This window comes from Bison bison, unplaced genomic scaffold, assembly GCF_000754665.1.
Source record: "Bison bison bison isolate TAMUID 2011002044 unplaced genomic scaffold, Bison_UMD1.0 scf7180017864280, whole genome shotgun sequence".
Lineage (NCBI taxonomy): Eukaryota > Metazoa > Chordata > Mammalia > Artiodactyla > Bovidae > Bison > Bison bison.
Window position 1 is genome coordinate 5,477,183 of NW_011494852.1, and position 20,655 is coordinate 5,497,837.

General features: G+C 38.7%; 1 protein-coding gene across 4 annotated transcripts in view; it reads left to right on the plus strand.

Moving 5' to 3' along the window:
- The first annotated feature begins 1,629 nt into the window (after positions 1 to 1,629).
- ZNF570 (zinc finger protein 570) overlaps positions 1,630 to 20,655 on the plus strand; it is a 20,354-nt gene continuing 1,328 nt past the window's right edge. The window contains exons 1-5 of one of the 4 annotated variants that reach the window (XM_010849155.1): positions 1,630 to 1,756; positions 2,727 to 2,800; positions 7,034 to 7,160; positions 7,481 to 7,576; positions 19,368 to 20,653. In XM_010849155.1, the coding sequence (XP_010847457.1) occupies positions 2,768 to 2,800; positions 7,034 to 7,160; positions 7,481 to 7,576; positions 19,368 to 20,653 (1,542 nt within the window). In that variant the 5' untranslated portion in view covers positions 1,630 to 1,756; positions 2,727 to 2,767. Of the gene's footprint in view, positions 1,839 to 2,726; positions 2,801 to 7,033; positions 7,161 to 7,480; positions 7,577 to 19,367; positions 20,654 to 20,655 lie in introns of all 4 variants that reach the window. The other 3 variants (XM_010849157.1, XM_010849156.1, XM_010849158.1) reach the window with 3 other exon arrangements.

Genomic DNA, 20,655 nt, shown 5'->3' on the forward strand with positions numbered 1-20,655 from the left:
ATTACTTTGTCAACAAAGGTCTGTCTAGTCAAAGCTATGGTTTTTCCAGTAGTCATGTATGGATGTGAGTTGGACTATAAAGAAAGCTGAGCGCCAAAGAATTGATGCTTTTGAACTGTGGTGCTGGAGAAGACTCTTGGGAGTCCCTTGGATTGCAAGGAGATCCAACCAGTCCATCTTAAAGGAGATCAGTCCTGAATATTCACTGGAAGGACTGATGCTGAAGGTGAAACTCCAATACTTTGGCCACCTGATGGGAAAAACCGACTCATTGGTAAAGACCCTGATGCTGGGAAAGATTGAAGGTGGGAGGAGAAGGGGACGACAGAAGATGAGATAGTTGGATGGCATCACCAACACAATAGACATGAGTTTGAGTAGGCTCAGGGAGTTGGTGATGGACAGGGAGGCCTGCCTTGCTGCAGTCCGTGGAGTCGAAAAGAGTAGGACACAACTGAGCAACTGAACTGAACTGAACTGAGGGAAACTGGGATCCCACATCCGTGGGGCACTGGGGCCCCTGAACTGCAGCTGCTGAGCCCTTGCCGCAGCAAAGACCTAGCAGGGCAAAAAAAAAAGTAAAAACCTTAAAATACAAACACTGTTGTTTTAAGCAGGTATAGAGTCAGGTTAAGGAGCCCTGGTGGCTCTGACTGCAATTCTGTAACGAATCCGCCTGCAATGCAGGAGACCTAGGTTCAATCCCTGGGTTGGGAAGATCCCCTGGAAAAGGGAATGGCAACCCACTTCAGTATTCTTGCCTCGAGAATTCCATGGACAGAAGAACTTGGCAGGCTACAGTCCATTTGGTCTCAAAGAATGGGACACGACTGAGCGACTAAACAACAACAACAAAGGAGCCGTGAAGTGTCCGGGGGAGAAGTGTAATCAGCTAAGTCCTCTTGAGAGAACATTTGTATCTGAATGTAGGGGGTAAACAAACTTTGAAGATACCCGACAGAGGAGCCGTTTTAGGAAGAGGGGACACATTCACATCCACTAACACTAAATCACAAACTCAGGAATCATATGCAAAAGATGACACTCTCTATCCTGACCTCTCCCCTCCTGTTTTCAGGGCAAACCATTCCCTGGGAAAGAACGCCCTGGGGAAGGAGGGACTGGATGCAGCACAACGTACCTGCGCATTCCATTTCCAACTGCCCCATACACACTTTCTTCAGGTCCCCCAGCTCAAACAGAGGAACTCACTTCTCATGCATTTTGTGTAGACGCGCGTGCACTAGAACGCGCCCACTTCGCTCCCCCCGGCCCCGCCCCGGCCCCTGAGGCTAACAAGCGGTTTGTAATTCTCCGACGCGTAGCTAAGGAAGGTGGACCGATCCCTTATGCCTGGGTCCTTCAATCTCGACAGATTAGGGTGACGCTCGACGCAGTCTCTGTGGTGGACCCAGCCTCAGAGCTGAGAGGAATCGATCGAGACGTGCAGGCTCCTCCTGCAAGTCCAGGGAGAGGTCCGCTTGGCAAAAGCTGGGGCAGAGGAGGTGGTAGTACAAACTCCCAGGGCATTTGAACTCCAGAGCGCCAAGGCTTCTTCTGGTCAGGACTACATTTCCCAGTGGCCCCCGCGAGCACTGGGCCCGTTGCCCCTTTGTGTCCTCCGGAGGCCGAGTCGCCTCTTTCCGGGCTCGCGGAGGCTGGGTTCCATCAGGTTCAGACCAGGAGGTGGGCCCGAGGGGAGGTTACGCGAGCCTTCCGGGCTGGGAGCTGGTCTTCCGGCAGTTCGGTTCTGCAGGTAGGAAGGAAGTGGGTCACCCGGACGTTGGCCCCCTGGCTTTCTGTGTGACTTCGTGTGAGACGGTGGTTGTTACCTTACGGTGTGTGAGCCTGTCACCCGCGGTGCCTGTATACATCATATCTATGTGACTATGTGTGTGCGAGTGAGCGATGGTTGGTGCCACAGAGAGTGAGACTGAGTTGAGGCAGAAGGATAGTTTCTGCCTCTCTTGTTCCTCTGTCCTCGGCCTCCTTGTGACTGGAGTGTGTGAGTGAGACCATCATAGTTTTTGCGGCTAAGGGCTATTGGTGAGGGTGACGGTGAAACTGCCGGTACCCATGGCTGCTTGGATCTGGGCAAGGTGGTGGGTTGGAGCTGTAGTTTTTAAGAATCTGTGAGTGTGTGTGTGTGTGTGTGTGTGTGTGTGTTTAGGAGCGGGGGACCGAATAAGACTCTTCTGCCACCAATATCTATTAAAGCCGGCCAGGTGATGCCAGTGTGCCACCAGGTTTCAGAACCCGCTGACCTAGGAATTCCCTGTCGATCCTGTGGTTAGGACTAGGTGCTCTCACTGCCCTGGCCGGGGTTCAATCCCTGGTCAGGGAACTAAGATCTCCCAAACCGCGCAGTGGTGGGGAGACAGAATCACTTACCTACTGGAGAGGAGAAGGAAAGTGGAGTCAGAAAGACCTTTATTTGATTTTAATGCTGTTATTTATTAGCTGTGTCTTTATGCAAATGGTTGCATCACTTGGAGTTTTTAACTGTAAAATCTGGAACATTTCTTGTTTAAATAATGAATTAGGAAGTTATTTGGGCACAGGTTAAATTGTTTGCAAGCAGATTCCTAGGTCTCCATTATGCTTTCTAGTGGAGGGAAGGGTGCAACAGAGGAAAGAAAAGCAGAAAAATTCTTGGCTGATGATTGTGTATGCTGCAAGGAAAGCCTGGTTTCTCATGTTCTCTTCCCCATCTCACTCATCTAAAGACACTGCCATTCCCCAGGAGAAGAATCAAGGGGAGTAAAGAATGGCTGTTGGACTTCTTAAAGCCATGTACCAGGTGAGTTGGTGTTTTCTTTTTCCTGAAATATTTTCCTCCTTTTTCAAAACAGGCGGACATTAATTTTCCTTCTGCTGAAGCTTCTGGGTAACCAATCATGTCACATTTTAAAACTCTCCAGTGGATTCCCACCTCATTCTGGACAAATGCTGAAGTCTTTGCCTTGACCTGCAAGGCCCTACATAATCTGGTCCCTGGCTATCCCTGTGACCTCATCTAATTTTTCTCATTCTGTCTGTATTACACTCACTCAGTTGCAGCCACGCTAACTTCTTTGCAAGTGAACTGAGTACATTCTGGAGTCATGGCGTTGCACTTACTGTTCTCTCTGCCTAAAATGCTGTTCCCCTAGAAACAGAATAACTTCTTCATTCTAGTCTCCATCCAGAAGTTCATTCATTCCACAAACTTTTTACTGAGTACCTGTTAACTAAGAGGGCTTAGTCCTTCTTTGCTGCTCTATCTACACTCATTCCTTTGTTGATTGCACCCTGTCTTACGGCTTTATATACCATCTATATGCCAACAACTACCAAACTGTATACAGCCCAGAACTCTCTCCAGAAATCCAGACTCATGTATCCAGCTATCCACTCAGCATCTTCATTAGATTGTAGAATGGATACCTCAAATTCAGATTTCTCAAACTGAGTGAAATGAGCCATTGGAAGTTCTGGAGCATAGGAATGGCATGATCTGATTCCCATTTAATAGGATCACTCTGGCTGCTATTGAAAAGAAACTGGGACAAGGATAGAAACAGGAAAACCAATTAGAAACTTCTTACATACTTCCCATCTAAGGTGTTCAAGCTAAAAGTCTTCCATCAGGAAATTGTTTGTCCTACCTTGAAAATATATCCAGAACCTGACCTCTTTTTACTATCACCAGTTTCCATTCTGATGTAAACTATCATTCCTCACCTGGATTGTTGCTATGCTCTCTTAACTTGTCCCTCTACTTCCACCCTTACTGTCTTTAGTCTGTTTTCAACAGAGCAGCCACAGTGTTCCTGTTACACATCACATTATGTCATTCCTCTTCAGGACAGGGAGAGAAATAATGAAAAGTAGAGACCACTCTTTCACATAGTTTAGCTGTAAGGAAAGAAGAGAAATAGGTGGTAACTGGAGGAAAAACTATAGTCAAAAAGGTTTTTTAAGGACAGGTATGTGTCTGTGGGCTGATTTAAAGATGCAGAAAGGGAAATTGAAGATGAAGAGGAGAGAGGAGGGAATTGCTGGAAGACTGTGCTTGAGTAGCTGAGAGGATTTGAAGCCTAGGATACAAATGGAAGGGTTGACCTTTGCTAGGTAAGTGGGCTGTTCATTTACAGTAATAGGATCAAGTTAGAGTGTATGGGCCAGGAACTTCCCTGGCAGTCCAGTGGTTAAGACTTTGCCTTCCAATGCAGGGGGTATGGATTCTATCCCTGATTGGGGAGCTAAGATCCCACATGCCTTGCAGCCAGAAAACCAACACATAAAACAGAAGTAGTAACAAATTCAATAAAGATTAAAAAAAGAGAGAGAGATTAAAAAGACAGAGTGTATGGCCCACATGCAAGTAAAAATGTAGATGTTGTGTGAATTTGTGGAAATCCTCTTAAAATGGCTTTTTTTTTTTTCAGTGAAACAAAGGTAGATTTTTAGCTGAGAGTAAGGATGGAGGGATTGAAGATGTGAGGAGAGGGAAGAAAGTATCAAATGGTCATTTGGGAGGGTAGGGGAAATGAATGGACTAGAGAATTGTATCATGTAGGTAGATAGAAATGTATTATTGTGGTTCACTTGAAGTTAGTGATTATGAATTTAAAATGAGACCAGTTAGAATTATTTCTCTAAAAAAAATTAATGTGTGCAGGGTACAGAAACCAAGTATGCTCAGTGATAGCTGTGGCCCAGATGAGTATAGTTAAGTGAAAAGGGGGCAGAGAAGTTGAGAGTATGTGCCTGGGTGTGATTATAACAAATGGTTGTTCTAGGATGTGAGGGTATGTGGGAATGAAGAGCAGTGAAAATGTAAGATTAATGATTTGTAGGTTCTAGTGGGGTCAAGGGATGATCCTAATTAGGGTATGCATACTAGTCACTTCAGTCCTGTCCTACTCTTTGTGACCCCATAGACTATTGCCTACCAGGCTCCTCTGTCCATGGGATTCTCCTGGCAAGAATACTGGAGTGGATTACCATGCCTTCCTCCAGGGGATATTCCCAACCCAGGGCTTGAACCCATGTCTCACATGTCTCCTGCATTGGTGGGTGGGTCCTTTACCACCAGCGCCACTGGGAAGCCCATCCTAATTAGGGTACCGGGGCGGGGGGGTGGGGGTGGGAATTGCAATATAGGTGGTAAAAGTGAGAGTAGGAGAATTGAGATTATGGTGGGGTTGGTACTAACTGATAATGACAAGGTCTAGGGCATGATCATGAAAGTGACTGTAGAAATGTGGAGGACAAGCTTATTGGAGAAAGTGGGGTCAGAAAACTGAGAGGCCAGGTTGTTGGAAGGGTTATTTTTATGAATATTGAAATGACCAAAGATTATGTATAATGGGAATAGCATTGGAGAAAGTGACAGTAAGAGAAGATACTAAAGTGTTCAAGGAATGACAAAGAATTGGTATCTACCAGAAGCTGGTAGATAATTAAAAGAAGAAGGGATCATACACAGCTACAGCCTGATTTCATGAGATGGAAAACTAGGTATATTTTAGGGAAGAGGGTGGGACAGTGGTCTGAAAGCAAGTATAAGGAGCTAAGAGGTCACTTACCTCAGCTTCATGTGCTATAGTACAAGGGATGTGAGAAATACATGACAAGGCCTCAGGGGAAGTTGTCTTCTCTGCTGAGAACAACGTGTTTGTAAGGCAAAATGGTCAAGGGAACTGTTTCTTCAGGTGGGTTTGATTATAATTTTGAATGGAGTTTGAAACCAAGTATTTGGTTAGAGGTCAAATATTTTCAGAGGTTCTTTGTTAGAGGTCAGATATTTGAAGGTTAGAATTTAAGCTCCTTGTATTGACACTGTAATTATTTTCATTGACTGTATAAATGAAGGACTCAGTGAAGAATGTGTATATCATATATTAAAAATGTATGTGTTTATTATACATATCTATGTAAGCTAAGGAAAACATTTTTGGAAGCATGTATATGACCAAACCAAACAGGAACATTTCTGCAATATATTAGGGATGTTATTGCTAGGTCAAAGAGGGAGAAATTCACAAACTACTTCATATAATTAAGAAAAATAGTTGCTGAGTGTTGAAAAACACTTTAAGAATACTTAATTTTCTTGCTCAGTCACTAAGTTGTGTCCAACTCTTTGTGACCCCACGGGCTGCAGCACACCAGGCTTCTCTGTCCTTCACTATCTCCCAGAGTTTGCTCAAACTTTATTTTGCAGAGAGAGTTTTTTAAACTATGACAAAATTGAATAAAATATCCAATAAAATAATCTTCTTGGTTTGACAGATTCACCTCTTCTAATTTTGTAAAAAATAAAAAACCAGAAAATAATTTACATGTGTGTATATATCCCCACACACAAACACATAATGTATATTAGTTTTCATTAGATGGTCACATTATGGAAACCTGGAATCAGCTGAATCATAGCATAACTCCAAGTTTTTGAGAACTTTGCTTAGCCACTATAGGCCAAAATACTATTATGAACGGAAGACTCATTTCTTCACACAAAATTTTAAATATTCTGAATTAAAGTATTTGCATTTTAATGGAATTGATGATTTGTTTTGCTTGGTATAATATAATTTTGGGAGATACAGTAAGCACTTTATGGTCTCGTTTTACATCCTCTTATAGCTTCTTGACTTTTGCAAAACATTCATTCATTAATTCAGTTTATTCAGCAAATATTTAAATAAGCCTCATGTGTGTCAGATACTTTTCTGTAACTGGGATATAGCAGTGACCAAAACAAAAACATACTTTGCCCTCCTGGACTTTATATTTTAGTGGAAGTGGGGAGCAGACAATGAATAACAGAATAATTAAGTACCACGGAGAAAAATAAGCAGGGTTAGGGGAATAGGGAACTGGGATAAGAACATTGCTGTTTTTATACAGAATGATCTGAGAAGTACAAAAGCCCTGGGGGGGAACATTTTCCACATCTGAAAGTATATCTGGGAGCCCTGTGTGCCTGGGGCAGAATGAATGAGGTGAGTATGGAAAGAGATAAGGTTATTTCATTTCATTTCAGGAGTTGGTGACCTTCAGAGATGTGGCTGTAGACTTCTCCCAAGAGGAGTGGGATTACCTAAATCCTTCTCAAAGGCATCTGTACAGTAATGTGATGTTGGAGAACTACAGGATCTTGGTATCACTGGGTAAGAATGTCTTCTTGCAAAACTGAGCTTCTACTCATAAGGGTATCATTGTGATTTTGGGGGTTAGCATCTGTAGTGTTTGGCGGAATGTCTCCTGCCTGTGCCAAAGTAACAGGTTAATATCTGTGAGTTGGCAGTGAATGGCTCTGTTATTAATCTGTGTTGGAAGTTTCAGCTTCCCTGTCTGTTGTATGCATGTCCTCATCAATTTTTCTCTGGCTTACTGTAAGCCCCCTCTTCCCCAATGATCAAATAATTGAATGTGAGTTCTCAGATATCTACAGCATCTACAGAAATTTGGTTTCTTTTCATCTATGCAGGACTTTGCTTTTCTAAACCAAGTGTGATATTATTGTTGGAACAAGGGAAGGAGCCCTGGATGGCGAAGAGAGAGATGACAAAAGACTTGTGCTCAGGTGAGTGAAGAGGAAATAGGCACGCGAAAACCTTTGCAGGGTACAGCCCAGCTTGCCTCAAAGGTAGCACCTCTTCACTCTGTTGTTGGCATGTTCCTCTCAAATGTTCTAGGTCTTAGTAGAAACTTGAGTCCTTTGAGGTTGTTCTCCAAAAGCTGATATTCTGAACTGCCTCTCCTTGCCCACTTTACCCCCTCTTCTCTGAGTCTCCTTCCTTTTCTAGTTTCATAAGCATCTTCCAGCCTTTCTGTTCTGTTTTGTTTTAATTTTGGCTGAGCTTGGTCTTTGTTGCAGCACACATGCTTTCTCTAGTTTCGGCTCAAGAGCTTCTCTTGTTGCAGTGCAAAGGCTTCTCATTGCGGTGTACAGGTTTCTCTTGTTTCAGAGCATGGGCCCTAGATCTTGGGGGCGCAGTAGTTGTGGTGCTTAGTTGCTCGGCAGCCTATGGGATCTTTGCATCCACTGAATTGGAATGCAGATTCTTAACCACTGGACCACAAGGGAAGTCCCCTCTTCCAGCCTTTACCAAGCTCAGGTGCACAAGCCTCCCTCAGCCCTGTGTCTGGCCCTCCATCTTCTGTCTGCATGAAATTTCAAAATAAAGCTTTCAACATCCAAAGGAAAAAAAAAAGAATCTTTTCTTAATCTGATGGCCTTTTGAGCTCTATGCACAGCTGTAACACCAAAGTAAAGTTCAAACCCTGACACCTACATGAAGTGAAAATTTGAGCAACTGACTTAATCTCTCCGTGCCTTTGTTTTCTCATCTGTAAACTAGGATAATATTTTTAAAGTGCTTTCAGTAGTTCCTCTCTCATATTATGAGCTCAAAAGCTGATAGCTACTAGTATTATAATAGTAGTAATATATCTCTGAATGCCTCATTTTTCTCTTAATGGTCAGTTCACTCATTCTTTTAATCAAGATTATTGAATTTGTACTTTAAACAGAGTACTTGCAAGATGCTAAGGTGTTATACAAAAATGTAAAAAATCAAATAATTGATAGGCTTGTAGAAGAAATACAATATAGCTGTTAACAGCATATATAAAAAGAAAGCTGACATAAAGGAAGCTCAGAGAGAGGTGAGAGAAGAATCTGGTTAATTGAGAAGATAGGCTTTAACAAAAACACAGGTTAGAAGCTAGAAAACATCTAAGAGAGAAGAGGTTAAGAGTTTAGCTTTGTGGTATAGGAATGATTTTCATACAGACATAGGATGCATTCAGGTAAAATGGAAGACTAAAATTCAGAAGAAAATTAGGGTCTCTGTAAATATCTCTGTCAACACTACTCCCCATCTCATTCCACCCCCATCTCGACTACCTCTCCTCAAACTTTTATGTTCTTGTTCAGATTTCTAAGAAAAATTTTTGATGTGGAACTGTAGTGTCAAAGAAGACATGGCTAAATTTTATTAATTATTATTATTAAATAAATTACACACACATAAGTATATATTAGCCTAAATATGTAGTTTAAGTAATAATATAACAAAAAATGTACCTACTTCTTAACTTAAGAAATAGAAGATTATCAGTGCCATTTTAGGCCTTTGAGGGTTCCTTCTTAGTGATGTATCGCTCCCTACTTTTGGCCCATCCCTACCCCTCACTAGAGTAACCATTATCCTACAACTTTGCTTATCATTTCTTGACTTTTCTTTGTAGTTTTTCCACATATATCCCTAAGCAAAATATTTATATTTGCATATTTTCAATTTTCTTATGAAAATGGAAATACATTGTGCTGGTAATTCTGACTTTTTCAACTCAAAATTATATTCCTCAGATTCATCTATATTGATTTTAGTCACTATTTTTCATTGAAATTTTTTCCTGGTGAAATGTAATATATTCCACTGTGAAAATCATCATTTATCCACTGAAGGGCATTTGAATTGTTTCAGTCTTCTGTTATTATAAATGTTACTGCTATGACCCTTATTACGTGTGACTGATGGTGCACCTGTGCTGGAGTTCATGTAGAGAATATAGCCAGGAATTTACTGCATAATGCTATTTTACTTTCCAGATTACTTGTACTAACTTACATTTCTAATAGCTGTGTGTGCGAGTATTCATTGCTCCAGACTGAGAATTAACAAATTTAAAATTTTTTGCAAATCTGACATGTGTGAAATATTTACTTATACTTGTCATCTGAATTTCCTTGATTACTAAAAAATATTTGGGATCTAATTTATAAAAGGCTATTTGATTTCCTCTTCTGTTGAGTGCCTGCTCAGTCCTTTGTTCAGTTTGAGAGAGATATATATTTTTATGAGGTATTGTTGATATACATATATTTCAGGTATATAACATAGTGATTCAGTATTTTTATAGATTATACTTCATTTAAAGTTATTATAAAATATTGGTTATCCTCCCTGTGCTATACCATATATCCTTGTTGCTTTTATTTATTTATTTATTTGGCCACACTGTGCAACTGTGGGATCTTAGTTCCCCAGTCAGGGTTCAAACCTGAGCCCATGGCAGTGAAAGCACTAAGTCTTCCACTCCCAGTATGTCATAGCTTTATCCATTCATCTGTTAATGCACAGGCTGTTGTAAACAATGCTGCTATGAACACTGAGGTGCCTGTATCTTTTTGAATTGATGTTTTCATTTTCTTTGGATATATACCCAGGAATGGAACTGCTAGATCATACGGTAGTTTTCTGATCATATTTAGTTTTCTGAGGAACCTCTGTACTGTTTTCCACAGTGGCTGTACCAATTTACATCCCTACCTACAGTGTAGGAGGATTCCATTTCCTTCACATTCTCACCATCATTTGTTATTTCTGGTCTTTTTAATGATGACCATTCTGACAGGTATGAGATGATATCTCATTGTAGTTTTGATTTGTGTAGCCTATGATTTTTCATATTTTAAGAAACCTTTCTGCATTCTGAAGTCATATGGGTATTCTCAAACTGTCCTCTATAGATTCTTCTTTACATTTAGTGCCATAGTCCAAAAATTGATTTTTGAGATTGAAGTATTTAATTTCTACTCCTTATGGAAAACCAAGTGTCTTAGCATTTACTGAAGAAGTGAGCTTTCTTTGCTTATTGTCCTGAATGTTACCTCTTAAATATCAGGTTATATTGGGTTGGCCATAATCTTCGTTTGGATTTTTAGTAAGATGCCACAGAAAACCCTAATGAACTTTTCGGCCAACATAATAGTATATTTATTAATCTGATTTTGACCTCTGTTCCATTCCATTGATTCTGTTTCCTTTCGCCAGTACCACACTATCTTTTAAAACATTTTATTTATTTTTAATTGGAGGATAATTGCTTTATGTATTGTGTTGGTTTCTGCCATATATCAGTGTGAATCAGCCATAGGTATACATATGTCCCCTCTCTCTTGAAAGTACCACATTATCTTAAAAAAAATTTTTAATGTAAAAACTGAATATTTGTTAGAGTAAGTCCCTATACCTTCTTTATGTTCTTCAGAATTTGCCCTTTGGACATCTAACTGAAGTTTTTAGGTCAGCTTGTTAGTTTCCACCAGAAAACAACAAAAAGCTATTGGCTTTTGGTTTAAATTTTATTTATTCTACATACTGATTTTGGATTTTTTTTTCTATTTGTAAACATAGTTTATCTTTCTGTTCATTTAGATTTTTTTAATTCTTTCAATGTGTTTTAGAATTTTCTCTATAAAGGACACACACATCTTCTATTAGATTAATTTCTAGACATTTAAATTTTGTTCCTGTGTTAAACGTTCTCTGTGTTTTCAGTTTGTTGCTCATACACAGAAATAAAATTAACTTTTATACTTTGACCTTATATCTAGCAACATTGGAAAACTTGCACTACTATTAGTAATTTTTAGATCTCCTTTACTTTTTCTGTGGGTGAGTATGTCTGTGAATAATGGCAGTTTCTTCACTTTAAATTCTTAATCCTTAATTTCTTTTTTCTATTATCCTTAGGTCACCAATACAGTATGAATCAAAATAGTGATGGCAGGTATTTTTATCAATTTCTGGCCTCAATTGAAGTGTTTTGTATATGCTAAGTCACTTCAGTCGTGTCTGACTCTTTGCGACCTTATGAACTGTAAGCCCATGAGGCTCCTCTGTCCATGGGGATTCTCCAGGCAAAAATACTGGAGTAGGTTGCCACGCCGTCCTCCAGGGGATCTTCCCGACCCAGGGACTAAACCCACACGTCTCCTGCATTGGCAGGAAGGTTCTTTACCACTGCGCCACCTAGGAAGTGCTGTAATATTTTGTTATTAATAATTCTGATGTTTAAAGGTTTCTGGTAGATACCCTTTCATTACCATTTGTTAAGAGTTTTGATTGTAGAAAGCTTTTGAATTTCAATAAATGTTTTTCTATATCTGTAAGTGATTAGACGATGTTTTCTTTTTTATGTAGTGAATTATGTTTTTAATGTTGAACCAATCTTGTATTCCTGAGACAGACCTATCTTTATCTTTTCCATTCATAGCTAGTTGCTATGTGCCAATATTTTCTTTAGGTTTTTTGCATCTGTGTCAGTGAGGTTGGCCTTCAATTTTCCTTTTGTGTACTCCTTGTCAGATCTTAGAATCAAAGTTGTCCTAATCTCATAAAATCTTTTTCTTCCTTAGAAGATTTTGGGTAAAATATAAAAAATGTTTGTTTTTGGATGTCTGGTAGAACTTTGTTCATCTTGGCCTGGAATTTTTTATGTATGAAAAGAATTTAATAATTCAATTACTATTATAAGAATCTATTTTTTATTTCTCCTATAGTTGTGGAGTTATGGTATTTTTCTAAAGATTTATACTTCTCATGTAAGTTTTCAAATTTATTAAAGTTATTATTTTCTCTTATCTAAAGTTGGTAGTATATGTAATCATCAGAGAAGGCAATGGCACCCCACTCCAGTACTCTTGCCTGGAAAATCCCACGGATGGAGGAGCCTGGTGGGCTGCAGTCCATGGGGTCGCTGAGTCGGACACGACTGAGTGACTTCACTTTCACTTTTCACTTTCATGCCTTGGAGAAGGAAATGGCAACCCATTCCAGTGCCGTCTATGGGGTTGCACAGAGTTGGACATGACTGAAGCGATTCAGCAGCAGCAGCAGCAGTATATGTAATCGTGACCTGTTTTTCCTTCTAAAAAGAGAGAAACAAATCTTTCAACTTATTAATGTTTTCAGACATTTTTTACCTCACTGATTGTCTCTAATTTATCTTTAAATTTTTGTTAGGTAGTTCTCCTCTATTTTATTCCTCCTACATTTTTATGCTATTTTCTCTCTTTTAAAATATTTATAGAAATTTTGTTTATTTTATTTTTGGTTGTGCTTGGCCTTTGTTGCTGCGTGCAGCCTTTTTCTAACTGGGGTGAGTGGGGGCTACTCTTCATTTTTGTGCCTATAGGCTCCTTGTTGTGGTGGCTTCTCGTTGCAGAGCACAGGCTGCAGGCACGCAGGCTCAGTAGTCGGAGTATGTGGGCTCAGTGTTCGGGCTTTTGGGCCTTAGACCACACTGGCTTCAGTAGTTGTGGTGTGTGGGCTCGGTAATTGCAGCTCACAGTCTCTAAAGCACTGGCTCAGTAGTTGTGGCACATAGGCTTAGTTGCTCCGAGGCATGTGGAATCTTTCCAGACCAGGGATCAAATTTCCACTGATTTTTTTTTTCTTGACCATGAATTATTTGGAAGCTTTAAGTTCCAAATTTAAGTTTTTGTTTTAACTACATTACAGGTGGAGGATACGGTCTGTTTAATAAGTATGCTTTGAAGTACTTTGAGGCCTATTTTATGCCTAGGGAGTAAATTTTGATAAACTGTGTGTTCTGGAAAATGTCTGCTGCTTGTGTAGTACAGCATTTGATATATGTTCATTGGATTAAGCTCAATAACTGTGCTGGTCAATTCTTCTGAGTCTATTGATTTTTTAAAAAAATCCCCTTGAGCAGTATTATGAAAGTGTTTTATAATATGTTTTGGGGATTATCTTTCTGGTAATCCCAGAAAGATTATCTTTTGGTGAATTCTATTATTATTACTCTTTAGTGATGATTCTTCCCTTAACTATTTAGCTTGATAGAACTTTATAAAGGCCTTCTTTTGTAACTATTTCTTTAGTGTAGTTTTCTTCACTCCTTTACTCTCTTACTTTCTATGTGTTTCTTTTGTGAACAGTATATAACTAAACATTTTTTTGTCCAGTCTAATAATCTAATTGTGTAATTGTTGAGTTTTAGCAGTTCTTTATGTATTCTGAATATTAACCTCTTTTCAGATACATAATTGGCAAATATTTTTTCCCATAATCTCTGTGGGTTGCCTTTCACTCTGTTGATTGTGTCCTTTATGCACAGTAAATCTTTAATTTTCATGAAGTTCAATTTGTCTACTTTGTTCTTTTATTACCTGTGCTTTTCGTATCATAACCAATAAATCATTGCTAAATATAATGTCATGAAGATTTTTCCCTATGTTTCCTTCTAAGAGTATTTTAGTTTTAAGTTTTAGGTTAAGTCTTTTATCCATTTTGGGTTAATTTTTATGTGTGGTGTAACAACTTCTTTGTTTTACACGTGGATATTTAATTTTTCTAGCATCATTTATTGAAAAGCCTGTCCTTTTCCCCATGGAAAGGTCTTGGCACACTCATCAAAAATCATTTGACAATATATATAAGGATTTATTTCTGAGCTCTCTATTTGCTATACACACATGCGCGCGCGCACACACACACACACACACACACATATCTTTATGTCATATCACAGTGTTTTGTGTACTGTAGCTTTGTAATATGTTTTGAAATCAGGAAGTGTGACACCTCCAACTACCTTCTTCCTTTTCAAGATTCTTTTGACTATTCAGAGTCCATTAAGATTACATATGAATTTTAGGATTGATTTTTCTATTTCTGGAGAAGTCACTGGGATTTTGATAGATATTGCATTGAATCTGTAGATAGCTTTGGGTAGTGTGGACATCTTAACAGTATTAACTTCTAATCCATGAACACAGGATGTCTCCATTTATTTACAATTATCTTTTAATTTCTTTCACCAATGTTTTATAGTTTTCATTGTATAAGTCTTTCACCTTGATTAATTCTGAAGTATTTTATTCTTTCTGTTGCTGTGGTAAATGGAGTTGTTTCCTTAATTTTCTTTTCAGATTGTTCATTGTTAATGTATAGAAATGCAATTGATTGGTGTATGTTGACTTTGTATTCTGACTCTGTGCTGAGTTTGTTGTAACAAGTGTTTGTTTTTCTTTTGTGGAGTGTTAAGAATGTCTATGTGTAAGATCATTGTTGTCTACAAACAGAGATGATTTTATTTCCTCTTTTCTAATTTCAGTGCTTTTTATTTACTTTTCTTGCCTAATTGCTCTGACTGGAGTCATTTCTGACTTCAGTTGAATTGCTCTTTCAGTCTAAAGGTTCATCAGTTTTGTTGATCTTACTGAAAAACAAACTCTTGGTTTAATTGATTCTTTCTATTGCTTTTAAAATTTTCTGTTTGGTTTATCTCTGCTTGAATCTTTATTATTTTTTCTTCTTTCTTCTACATTTGGTTTAGTTTGCTCTTTTTCTAGTTAATATTTATTTGATATTTTTCTTCTTTTGTGATGTAAACCTTCACAGCTATAACAATTTCTGATGCATCCCATAAATTTTGGTATGTTGCACTTTTATTTTCATTTATTGTAAGATATTTTTAAATTCCTCTGTGATTTCTTCTTTGACCCATTGATTGTGTAAATGTGTGCTGTTTAATTTCCATGTATTTGTGGATTTTCCAGTTTTTATGTTGCTATTGATTTATAGTTTCAGTCCATTATGATTAAAAAAGATACTTAGTATGATTTCACTCTTTGAAAATTTATTAAGATTGTTTTATGGGCTAACATATAGTCTATCCTAGATTCATGTATATTTTTTGGTGAACTTTAGAATTAAAAATAAATTTTTTTTTAAGTCACAATATTTTTGTTTTGGCCATACAGTTTGGCTCACAGGATCTTAGTTCCCTGACCAGGGATTGAACCCAGACCCATGGCAGTGAAAGTGTTGAGTGCTAACCTCTGGACCACCGGGAATTTCTTCAAAAAAAGAAAAAAATTCTTGCAAAGAGTTTGCCAAACTGTAAAATCTGAGAGGACAGCATTCTACAAGGTTGTGCTTATTTCAGACACCAGCTGCAAGTTGGGGCATCCTTGGGGCCATCCTTATTTCTGACCAGCTGGCTGCACATTTGAGAATGCCTACAGTCACCCTCAGGTTTGATAATTCACTAGAATGACTCACAGAACTCAAGCATATTATTATGATTACGCTTTTACTGTAACAAAGACTGCAGATCAGAATTAGCCAAAAGGAGAGGCCCCAAAGGTGGAAGGCCAGAAAAGTTGCAGATGTAAGGTTTCAGTTGTCGTAAGGGCCCATCAGGCATCTCAGTATTCAAAAGAATATTACCAGCCAGGGAAGCTCTCTTGAGCTTCAGTGTCCAGAGTTTTCAGTGTTTTTGGGGAGGCGGGGCAGCAGGAGGAGGTTAAGTTTTGTTTTGTTTCAATATGTAGACATGACTGAGTGAATCATTACCCAATGTGACTCAATCTCCAAGCCTTTCTTCCTTTCCCAAAAGTCAGACTGATATGGTGGCTCAAAGCTCCAACCCTCTGATCATATGGTTGGTCTTTCCAACATGGTTTGCCTCCAGCCTGAGTCATCTCCTTAGCAAAAACTACCTAAGGAGTCATCATGAGTCACCTTATTAGTGTTAATATCAGGTGTAGTCCAAGAGGCTCACCATGAATAACCAAAGACCTCCTTCCAGGAGTTCAGATGACTTAGAGGTTACCTCTTGGGAAACAGGGACAAAGGCCTGCCACATTCTTTATTGCATAGTTCTTTTAAGAAATCACAGTAGGCTTTGACTGTAATTGAATGAACATAATAGGTAAATTTGATGAGACTTTGTGGCTTGACCATGTTGGTTCCTCATATAAAAAGCAAGGTGTGCATCTTCTCCATTTATTCAGTTTTTAGGGGGTGGTCCCTTATTAGAATTGTAGAGTTTTTTTCCTTATGCTTTCTTCTATTGCTTTTTAAAATTGATTCTAAAATTGCAAGATAATATTCTTATTTGAAAAAAAGAAGTATAAATAGTATAGTACTTTCCCACATAGCTTCTATGTTCTATTATGTGCCTTTATCTATGTGGTGTTTTGCAAGTACCAATGTATACTTTATATATAAAGAAAGATAATTCTTATTAATGATTACTGTTATTAGCCATTGTTTTATTAATTATGTTCATGACATTTCTTTCATCTTTTTATCTGCTGTGTTTGGTTTCCAAGATTGTAGTTCCCTGACCAGGGATTGAACCCGACCCTCCACAGTGAAAGCATGGAGTCCTAATCCCTGGACAGCCAGAGAATTCCCTTTGTGTCATTTCTTAATAATATATTCTAAACTGTGTATGTTATTGTGAAAGTGTATTTTATTCTTTTTTGGTATAAATCATTGAACAAGTTGATTTCTATTATAACCTTTAATATCATGTGGTATTAATGTTCTCACCTCAGATTTTTTCTTGCTTACATTTGCCCTTCTTAATATCTTTTGGTTTCTCCTCTTTTCCTGAATATCTTTATGTTGGAGTGCTCTGGGGTTTATTCCTTTGCTCCTTTCTCTTCTATATATACTCATTCTCTTGATAATACAGACTTGTGAAATACCATCTATATGCTGGCAACTTCCAATTTAAAAATCTCGAATCCAGACTTCTTTTTATTTTGAGGTACAGTTGATTTAGTGTGGGCTTTCCTGATGGTTCCAGGATAAAGAACCTGCCTGCCAGTGCAAGAGATACAGTATTGATCCCTGGGTTGGGAAGATCCCCTGGAAAAGGAAATGGCAACCCACTCCAGTATTCTTGCCTGGGAAATCCCATGGACACAGGAGCCTAGCAGGCTACAGTTCACGGAGTCGCAAAAAGTTGGACACAACTTAGCAACTGAGCATGCACTCATAGTTGATGATTTAGTGTATTACATTAGTTTAAGATATACAACATAGTGATTCAAAAGTTTTATAAATTATACTTCATTTACAGTAATTATAAAATACTCTCTATATTCTCTGCCCTGTACAGTATATTCTTGTAGCTTATTTTATGCATTGCAGTTGGTACCTCTAAATCCCCTGCCCCTATCTTGCATCCCCCCTGTGTCCCTCTCCTTACTAGTTTGTTCTCTGTCAATGTGGGAGGGTTCACTGGCCAATGTTGACAGCTGTTCCATCTTTCCATTCTTCAAACCATAAACTTGGAAGGCATGTTCATCTTATCTCTTTCTATTACATTCTATATCCAATCTGTAAGGCTATCTTCTTGGCCTTTCCAAGAGAAAAAATTAAATAGAATCTGACTACCTCTTTATATCTTCATTGATATCTCTCTGGTCTAAATAATTATTATTTCTCACATTGATTGCTACAATAGTAGGTCCCTTTTCTTCTCTTCTTGCTCTCCACCTTCCAGTAATTTCACTAAACTGTAACTAGATGTCACTTCTGTACTCATACCACTTCATTGGCTCTTACCACTCATACTACTCATACCACTTCAGTGGCTCTCCATCTCACTCAGAGTAAAAGCCAAGTTCCTTAGGAAGCCTATAAAGCTTAAATAATCTTAATTATCCTTTACCTCTTACTTCATCTCACCCCTCTCTAGCCACATTAACCTTCTTGTTATTCCTCAGACAAACCAAACATGCCTTTGCTTTTAGGCTGTTTCTTCTGTCCAGAATGTTCTTTGTCTGAATATCTAAGTGACTAACTTTTTCACTTCCTTCAATTCTTTGCTTCAGTGTTAACTTATTTATGATTCCCTCCTTTGACTTCACCATCACTCCTGATCTCTCTTACCCTGCTTTTCTTTTTCCATAGCACTTAGTACCTTCTAACATACAATAAAATTTACTTATTTAGCATTTATTTCTGGTCTCCCTAAGAGTGTAAGATGCATGAAGGTAAGGATCTTCATTTCTTTCTGAAATGAAACTGAAAGCATATAGAACAGTACCTGGCACAAGGTTCAATGAATGTTCTTGAAAGAAGTAACCATAAGAGTGGAGATTATTTCAGTTCCTGTATTATTCATACATGCATAAAATTATAACCAGGTCCAACCACCTACACAAATCCTTATTGACCTATGATTTACTGTATTGATTTCCTTATAATTCTAATCATTCCTCCTCGAGTTTGTTGTTGTGGTTCAGCCACTCGGTCGTGTCCAACTCTTTGTGACACCATGGACAACAGCACGTCAGACCTCCCTGTCCATCGTCGTCTCCTGGAATTTGCTCAAACTCATGTCCATTGAGTCAGTGATGCCATCCAACCATCTCATCCTCTGTTGCCCACTTCTCCTCATGCCCTCAATCTTTCCCAGTATCAGGGTCTTTTCCAGTGAGTCAGCTCTCACATCAGATGGCCAAAGTATTGGAGCTTCGGTATTAGTTTTCCAATGAATATTCAGGGTTGATTTCCTTTAGGACTGACTGGTTTGACCTCCTTGCAGTCCAAGGGACTTTCAGGAGTCTTCTCCACTCTTTTCCTCCAGTTACTCCATGACTTGTTTTCAGTTATTGTTTTTGTACTCTTCAGAACTACAAAAACCAGTGTTCTTATGTGCCGTTAAATTCACACACTTTATAGATGCACTTTTATAAATGTACCTTCTGGTACTTAATAGAGGAGTATTTTTTTATTATTCTTATTTTTCAGACTGGGAATCTATGTGTGAGACTGAAGAATTAACCCCAAAGCAGGACATTTATGAACCACAATCATCTCAGAAGGTAACACAAAAACTTACAAGCTATGGCCTTGAGTACTCCAGTTTGAAAGAAGAATGGAAATGTGAGGGCCATCTTGAAGGACAACCAATGAATCAGAAAGCATGTTTCAAGGAAGAGACAATCACTCATGAAGAAGCCCCTGTTAATGAAAGAGGACAAGAATATAACAAAACTTGGAGAAGTTTCCATCCCAACACACTACTTCATACACAACAGATAATCCCCAAAGAGGAGAAAGTACATAAACATAACACACATAAAAGCTTAAAAAAAAAATTAATTGCCATTAAGCCCAAGAGTATCTATACAGAGAAGAAACTTCTGAAATGTAATGACTGTGAAAAAGTCTTCAGCCAGAGCTCATCCCTTACTCTTCATCAAAGAATTCATACTGGAGAGAAACCCTATAAATGTGTAGAATGTGGGAAAGCATTCAGCCAGAGATCAAATCTTGTTCAACATCAGAGGATTCATACTGGAGAAAAACCTTATGAGTGTAAGGAATGTAGGAAAGCCTTCAGTCAGAATGCACACCTTGTTCAACACCTGAGAGTTCATACTGGAGAAAAACCTTATGAATGCAAGGTGTGTAGGAAAGCCTTCAGCCAGTTTGCTTACCTTGCTCAACATCAGAGAGTCCATACTGGAGAGAAACCCTATGAATGTATTGAATGTGGGAAAGCATTTAGCAATAGATCATCTATTGCTCAACACCAGAGAGTTCATACTGGTGAGAAACCTTATGAATGTAATGTCTGCGGGAAAGCATTTAGCCTTCGTGCATACCTTACTGTACATCAAAGAATACATACTGGAGAGAGACCCTATGAATGTAAGGAATGTGGGAAGGCTTTCAGCCAGAATTCACACCTTGCTCAACATCAGAGAATTCATACTGGAGAAAAACCTTACAAATGTCAGCAATGTAGGAAAGCATTCAGCCAGATTGCCTACCTTGCTCAACATCAGAGAGTTCATACTGGAGAGAAACCCTATGAATGTATTAAGTGTGGGAAGGCTTTTAGCAATGATTCATCCCTTACTCAACATCAGAGAGTTCATACTGGAGAGAAGCCTTATGAATGTAATGTTTGTGGAAAGGCTTTTAGTTACTGTGGATCCCTTGCCCAACACCAGAGAATTCATACTGGAGAGAGACCCTATGAATGTAAGGAATGCAAGAAAACTTTCAGGCAGCATGCCCACCTTGCTCA